The 8,221-nt window shown below is 39.0% G+C and overlaps 1 protein-coding gene across 1 annotated transcript; it reads right to left on the bottom strand.

Annotated features, from left to right (window-relative positions):
* Positions 1-991: 991 nt before the first annotated feature.
* CNEP1R1 (CTD nuclear envelope phosphatase 1 regulatory subunit 1) lies at positions 992-8,166 on the bottom strand. The gene is made up of 6 exons (XM_083513881.1): positions 7,910-8,166; positions 6,217-6,288; positions 4,907-4,980; positions 4,036-4,145; positions 3,472-3,526; positions 992-2,782 (listed from the first exon to the last, which is right to left on the bottom strand). Exons 1-6 carry the CDS (start codon positions 7,932-7,934, stop codon positions 2,741-2,743), a joined length of 378 nt encoding a protein of 125 aa, XP_083370007.1. The 5' UTR covers positions 7,935-8,166; the 3' UTR covers positions 992-2,740.
* Positions 8,167-8,221: the final 55 nt, after the last annotated feature.

Genomic DNA, 8,221 nt, shown 5'->3' with positions numbered 1-8,221 from the left:
TGGAGGCCATAGTTTGGATTTCTGCAGCTTGAAAGTTTCTGCAACTTAGGAAAGCCAGAGTGCAGATTTTTTGGAATCAAGCTGGTGGCAACATGAACCCAGATGCATAACATTGCTGTATAGACTTAAAACCAAATGAAAACAGAACCTATCATGATCTAAAAAAACAAAAATTGAGATTTATGCAATGTTCAAAGGTCTTACTTACATCTTCACATGATCTGTAATTTAGATATTAAAAAGATTTTCAGTACTGTAATACTAAGCATTAAGTCCTCCTTTAGTTGCTTCAGTATTAAAGGATCTAATAACTGCCAATTTAGGTGATTGTTATCTTGTATGAAGGGGTTGCATGCATGGCAAACAAACCAGAAAGTCTTCCCTTAACATTTATAGCTTACCACTTACACCAAACTGGGAAACTGGTTAGTAATGGCTTCAGAACGAGACAAGACATTAAACCAACTTCAAACCACAGTGGCTTGTTCTGAACCCCTTAGACAGCGTTTCATGTTTCAGAAGCCACGGGAAACTATGGTTAATGGAAGACTTTCTCTTACATGTTATGTCAATGGGTCAGCATTTAGAACCAAATACTTGTTCTAATAAGCCCAAGATATTACTGAATACCATTAATGAGGAAACTCATATGACTATATTTAGATAAAGGTCTCATCCAATTTAAGGGTCTCATCCAATTAAGTGATCCATCTCTTAAGTTGCCCCAGACTGCTAAAGATTGTCATGGCTGTTATGGATCTTGTCTGAAATTTTTCAGGAATACAACTACAGTACTGTATGAAATTCCACACCTGTCCTGTAGATGCAGAATTGCAGAAGCTGACCAACCCTATATATCTGAAGCAGAGTTTTTAAAAACTGAATTTTCAAAAGTTGGTAACATAAGAAGCATTAAATGTGAAATTAATAGATTTCAGCACTCCTAACATTTATATACTTGCAATTTCAAATACAAATGCCAGCAAACATATCATTATAAATAAAATGTTTATTTTATACACATTTCCTACAAAAATTTACAGCACTTAAAAACACAGGTGGAGCAAGAAATGCAGAGAAGACTTCAAGAGCACAGGATTCAATTGCAGCATTCAAAGGAGAATTAAACATTGACACAAGTGTAGTTTTGGTTTCCTGTATGTACAAAATCTTCCTTGTGGTGCAGCATTTTCTACACTGCCAGTTGCTTTGTGCTTTTAAAGTTTTATACTCTTCTTAAAATAGCTTGAAACAGGTCTTGTAAAAAGGCACAGGAAGGATTTAAAATTAAATTGCTTTGTGTCAGTAATTCAAAGTCATACTATGTGTAACAGCCACTTTTAAGTTTTAACACTTTTCTGTAATAAAGGTAGATTCAGATGGCTGATTTTGCTTCTTCACAAAGATATTTCAGTTGTCATCCCCTACCCACCAAGTTTCACAGGCATTTAAGGATAGAGAATTTGACTCAGTGGCTACTATGCATTTGTCATGCCCGATTAGGATGATCCAACTGGGCAAAGGGAGGGAAATAGATGGTCCTGCATCAAGTGTCATGCTGCCTGCTCATATAATCAGATAGCGTGCCACAGCTTTGCATACTCCTCCTCCTCCGGGCATCTAACCCTCTCTTGCAATATCAATAATGCAGCTTATGCTCCACTGCATAGTGAATTAATGCCTTAAGCTAACATTTCTGCCAACCTTAGCTAATGTCAAACCACAGTTTGCAGCAGTGATTCGAAGCAGGCTTGCAAACTGGCTTGGCACCAAATGTGGTTAGCAAAAACGCTGGCACCAAGGAAGCAGTAACTTTCGCTAGCTCAGAAACTGAAAAGAAGTTTCATGGGAGAGGGGAAAGCACACATAGGTCTGCAGGTTGCCTAATGATGCTTAAGGAATCAGGCAGCATTATGCTTTGAGCTTTGTTACATTTGTGGCACTTTCTTTTTATCAAGTAATCTGAAGTTGAGCAATACTAGTTTCGTGGCAAAACTACCACAGTGTAAATTTCAGATACAATACATCATTACTGTATGCCTCAAACACACAGAGGTTTTAAAATATTAAAAGCCTAAACATAGAATTTGCTGAAAATAGGCTACTGCTAATGCAAGGAACTGAAGAACATGAGCTTTTGTGACAAAATTCAAAGTAATACGCACCAAGAAGAGTTCTGCCTGAATAATTTTTATATATAAAATGCAGCGTTGGGTGGGGAGGGAGATAGCCATGATTAATGAACAAATGTAATGGTAAAACGCTGTGTGAATGGCAGGTTTAAGTATCTCTTCAAATACTGGTTCCATTTTCTATTTACAGTGATTTGCACATCATAAAACCCATTGAGTCCTTTTCTAAATAGAGGTTCCCACTTCGCTGAAGATGAAACCCCAGAGACATACTAATACTGTCTGGCAGGGTTGGAGAACCTGTGTCCCTCCAGATGCTATTGGACTACAGCTCCCATTATCCCTTACCCATGACTGTGTTTGCTGGGGCTGATGGGAGTCGGAGTCCCCCAGCATTTGGAAGGCTACAGTTTACTGCTGCCAGAGAAGGAATTGAAAGCATAAAACAGACAAGAAAACGCAAGGAAATTATGAATAAATAAACCAGATGTTTTCACGCTTTTGCTGTCAACTCAACACCCCACAATCCTATTTGGCCTCACTCTCTCAAACAAAGTTCTTTTCTTACATTTCCACAGCAGCGAGTAGAGTTGAAGGGAGATGGTGGGTTACTGGACGTGAAGCCGGGGTTTCAATATTAGTTTTCCAGTCTGGGGAAGAAAGAAATAACTTTCACATTACAGACACTCCTGCTATGTTGGGATTACTTCTCCATCGTCTTGCTAAGCCTACGCCAACTTGCTGTCCAGATGTTATGAACTACAACTCCCATCAGCCCCAGTCAGCATGGCCATCTGGAGAAAGCCAAGTTAACAAAGGCTGATCTAGCTTAAAGAGTGGAAACTGAGAACAGAATTTGTTTGTAAGGATTATGAATCTAATTGGTCAGTTATTAGTAGAATAATTATTTTCTTTTTTATATGCAAACTACAATCATAGGTTCCCAGTCCCCTGTGCAATGAATCTACAGAATTTATAGAATTAATTTTTTTTTGCATGCTACAGACCAAAGATAGCACAATATTCACCCTGACTGATCTTTCATTTCTTAATAATTTAAGGATTTCATGTCAGATAAGGAGGGCACTCAGGTTTGTCTACTAGCAACATTATAAGGAATATTTATGCCACTTCTTATAGAAGGATATAGGGCAAAAAGATCCTTAATGTCTTAGTCCCATGCAGAATAGACCACCTCGAGCCCACTGATGGGAGGAAGAAACTAGAAGCACATAGAGTAAACTGGGAACTTAAAGACAATAGAGGCTGTAAGACAATGTGTATTGGAAGATTAATAGGGGAGGAGACACATTCAGCCAGGGAAACCAAAGCCACTTACATCATCACAGGACATGTTGTATTCTGCCAGGACTGTTCGACATCGCGCTGCTATGCTGAACAGAAAACATCAAAGAAACATACCAGTCTCTAGAGTCAGGGCAAAGCAAAGCAAAGTGATTGCACTAGAGAGAAGGGGCACTGAAGGTCAGAGGGGAGGTCTCGGGCTGCATTCAGCCCTTGGGTGGTGATTCCCCACCCAAGTTGTATGCTCTGTATTTTTTTAATCAGTAAAGTAATAGGTAGCAAAGTTCTGTGGCTATCCTTGCACTCCAGCTATATCCTGGGAACAATTACCATAGAGTTGTTTTGCAGAGTGGCTGTAGGGTCACACATAATGTTGTGAAAAGCGCCACCCTGAGAGAAGATGACCTTATTCACATGTCACCACAAAGAGGGAGTACAGGAGCTTAGGTCCATACTCCCCTTTCAAGAAAACTGTTCAAACTCTCTCTGTTCTTTGACTCTGTTCTCAGAATAGAACAGTAGCTACAAGTTTATTCAATTGAAATTATTGCCAGTGTGATAATGGTTAAACATATGCCAGGTACTGAATAAAGGATACATTGAGGGTGCCACCACTCTTTTATGTATTCCAGCAAAAAACAAACCTATAAGAGTAATACAGCTAACTGTGAAGAATGGATGATTCCATAGAGATGTGAAGAAAGAAACCTAGGAGAAAACCAAACAACGCTTTAGAAATACATGATTAGCTTGAAATTAATACAATTAAAATATTTAAATCTTCATTGGAGAGCACAATACTCAGCTAAAGAATCGCCACTGCTAACCTGTAAGGCATCTGTCCACAAGTCTGCTTCAACCTACAGAAGTTGTTTTGATTTTAAAAGAAGCATATTCTACAGTCGAGAATGAGGTGCATACAAGTTACTAATTTTAACACTAATATAAGAGGGGAATAAATTATTAATTTAGAAATTAATATATAAAGTAACAGATTTGATTTCCCTCTCATTCGCCACTGTGAAAACAGGATGCTGGACAAGGCAGATCTCTGGTCTGATCCAGCAGGGCTCTTCATAAGCTCTGACTGACATAAAGGTCCCAACTTCCTACCTTTGCAATTATGAAGGCTGGCAGTGTCCCAAAGAATAGGCACATAGATATGATCTTAAGAACATTCTAGCTACTAGATTAAGCTATAACCTAACAAGCCAAAAATCGTGATGCAATCCCAGATCGCTGGTTGTGACACAAACATTGTTCTAGTCCACCCTGAAGGATAGAAATACTGCACTGACACTAAACATGATGTCTAGGTTCGGCTATAGGATACCATGGGGAACTTTCCAGCAGTCTATAAAACCTGTTAATATATGCATAGCATTATGCATGAATTTATGCCACAAGTTCAAGTAGATTAAATAGGAAAGCAACACAGTAGCAAGACATTTGAGAATGCTACTACCCACCTTCTGTGTTTCAGGATCTATTAACCAGTTCCAGGCACCAGTTGCTGTACAGACTGATACGACTATAAGTATTACTAATGGAAAAGGAAAATGTTAGAAGCAATATATTTGCACAGCATATAAGGGATAACTTCTAAAAAAGGTCTTAGTTATTATCAAAGAACATGACAATCATACTAAATTGGGCGATTTACATTCCACTGAAATAAGTGGAACCTGCAGTTCATTGAACAGCACTTCCTGTACCTCATTCATCCTTTAAAAAAAATCTGCACAGGAACAGCCATCAATAGATAATTCTATGCAATTTCCAATAGGCACAAAAAGTCGGAAGAACTGCCTTTTATTAGGTTGGCTAGTAATTTAAATATGTTGCAAATTTCCAAGTTCAATAAATACTTCTCCAACACATGGGTATTCAGAGCAGAAGTAACCTCTCTTCCATAGGCAACAATTAACTATAGCAGTATTCAGGCATTCCTCACATGAAAAATAGAAGCACAGTAAATGGGGCTGCAGTGTTGTGCATTTAGCCCCATCCCTAATGTGTTGGGGCACAATTTCTGTCACTGAGTGCTGCTCCATAGACGGAAGCATGCCTCCATTCAAAGAGCAGACTCTCCGCTACAGAAGTTACGCCCTAAAACAGTTTGCCCCTCTTCACGCAAGTAATGTCTGAAGAGGACTTCTGTCTTTCTAGAATTAGCATGACTGTATTCATTAACTAGCAGCCTTGTATGTGGAATTCCAATAAATAAAAAAATCAGTTCAGTTTTGAAAGGTTCAGTCTGCCATCTTGGTTCAAAATAGAATCCAATTGTATTCAAATATAGATATTTGCTCCTTGATCTCAGGAATCATCATGCAAATTTTGGTGGCAATATCTTAAGAGGTGTTCAAACATACAGTGAACACATAGTAGATGCATAGGCAGATAAATAGAGATATTTCATGTGGGAAATCCAGAATAAAACCCTGCTCAGCTGTAAAGGAATCACAAGGGTCTTGAGGAAGTATCCCTAAGCCTAACCTACTTTATAGGGTTGTTGGTATGCTTAAAAAAAAAGAAAAGTTGCTGTCCTCATCTTAGTTCCAAAAATAATTGCTTTCAGAAGTTCAGGACACCACTGTACTATAATTCTCTTTGGCAGTAAGACAGTATTATTTATCATATATTTTCTTTTCTTATGCAGAATTTTGCATCACAAATATATCATAAAAGCTACTGAAATGTTAATACAATTTGTAGGTACAATTTGATCGAAGCATTTATAGGCAAATTTGTACTGCTCTTAGAGAGCTTGACTTACTTCTCCAGCGTCCAGTAGCTGGTTGTAAACAAGCTATATATTCAGTAAGCCTTCTTTCAAAAGCCTTGAGATCTGAAAGAAAGAAAGGCAACCATCTAATTAGACTTACTGAAATACTATACTTACTGGAAGTAAGCATCATTGAACAAAATGGGGCTTACTTTTGAGTAGACAAGTATTGGATTGTGGTGTTAGACTGCTTTAAATTTACTTTACACTAGTGAAAAATATGAAGTAGGGCAGACTTTATTCCAGATTAGTTAATCAACAACACATTCACTAGGTTTGACCACCAGCATACAGCTCTCCACAGTTTAGCCAAAGGGAATGCAGCACACAATTGAAAAAAGGTTTGACTATCCCCATCATGCACATTTTGCAGACATTAAGAGGCGGCTTTCAAAACACTCAGCACAGTTGCCTCTATAACAACAATAAACAGTACCAATAATAGGTCTAAAATAAGGTCATATTGCACCATCTGTGAAATATCCCCTAAACCCTGCCTTCAGTAATTTTGTTCTTCTTGACAAAAGTTCAGTTACTAGTGTCTTCCAAAAAACTCTACAGATTTGCTTGTGCTCCTTTTAACAACCACCTGATTTGCAGAAAGCAATTGAGGAGCAACTTGAAGGCATGGAGATAAAAATAAAATAAAATACTGTCTTATACTGATGCCTAAAAAGGAAAGTGTTTTGTAGCACTTATTTATGTTATCTATGTATCATTTTCCATGAAACCTCTGGAAGTCATTTAACATTGGAATTGTATTTAAAAACAATTTAAATTCCACTACGGATACAGATTGGGATCTAAAAACAACAACAAAACCCTCAATTCAAGAGGCTTGTTGGAAAAGGAAGATCATGAATTGGTGCTGAACAGATATTATTTATTTTATTTATTTCACAAAATTTATACCACTTATTTATTTTTTTAAAAATCAAATCAGTTTAGAAAGAGAATAAAACAATAAATAAAATTATCAGTAGAAACAGTTAAAAACAACTATGCAAAATATTCCAAAATAAAATAAGCAAATAAACTAAAAACAGATTACTGTAAAACATACATCAACATTCTACATGCCTGGATAGGGAAAGGCGCCTGCCTTATATCCATAGGCAGGGAGTTCCAAAGTGTAGGTGCTGCTACACTAAAAAGATCTTATAAATGCAGAACGGGTATTATGTGGCACCTGCAACGGTGCTAGTACCGCAGACTGGTCAAGTGGGCATATATGGGAGTGAGGCGCTCTCACAGGTAAACTGGCTTTGATGGGTACAGCACTAACAAAATGTTATTATGGTGTAAGCTTCCGCAGACCTGAATCCACTTCAGAAAAGCTTATGCCACAGCAACAACATCTGTTAATCCTTACCCAATGCCAACAAGACTGTCACGGTACGACTCGTCTCTCAAGGACCAGTCTGCTGTTTCAAGGTACAACCACATGGGCCAGTTGGATAGTTGTCAGCCCTGCAGCGGGAGGACAATTTAATCGGGAAGACTAAGTTTGGCAAGTCCAGCCGCTTTCTTTCTCCTCCGCGGCGGCTCACTGCCTCAGAAACTCGTTTGGGGACACTGAGAGGAAGAAAAGGAGGATACAGGACAGGCAAAATGTCCTTTCCATGGAGGGAGGCTGGTGCCTTTATGACGCCCCCCGCCCCGCCTCAGGGGAACCCCGAATTACCTTCCGCCTGTTCCAGCGAGTTCATTGTGAGGGGCAGGGAATAAGGAGAACTCGCAGACTACCACCATTCACAGACGCAAAGTCTATGGTTTCCTTCCTCTTCCTCCTCCTCCTCCCTTCCATGTAGCGCCGTAAGCTCTCGAACTTCCTTCAAATCAATGAAAGCGTCGCTTCTTTCTATTGGGCAGTTTCCCCCTCAAGCGCCCGCCGTCCAACAAACCTCGTCTTCATTGGACAGGCTACGTATGGGCAAGAGGCTGAAGAAGGGAGGTGAAGGGAAAGGGCAAAGAAGAATACGCATGCGTAACGGTC

The sequence above is a fragment of the Podarcis liolepis genome (assembly GCF_965112155.1).
Source record: "Podarcis liolepis genome assembly, chromosome: 7".
NCBI classification, from domain to species: domain Eukaryota; kingdom Metazoa; phylum Chordata; class Lepidosauria; order Squamata; family Lacertidae; genus Podarcis; species Podarcis liolepis.
Note: the sequence above shows the minus strand (reverse complement) of the source record. Positions and strands in the feature narration are given on the sequence as shown.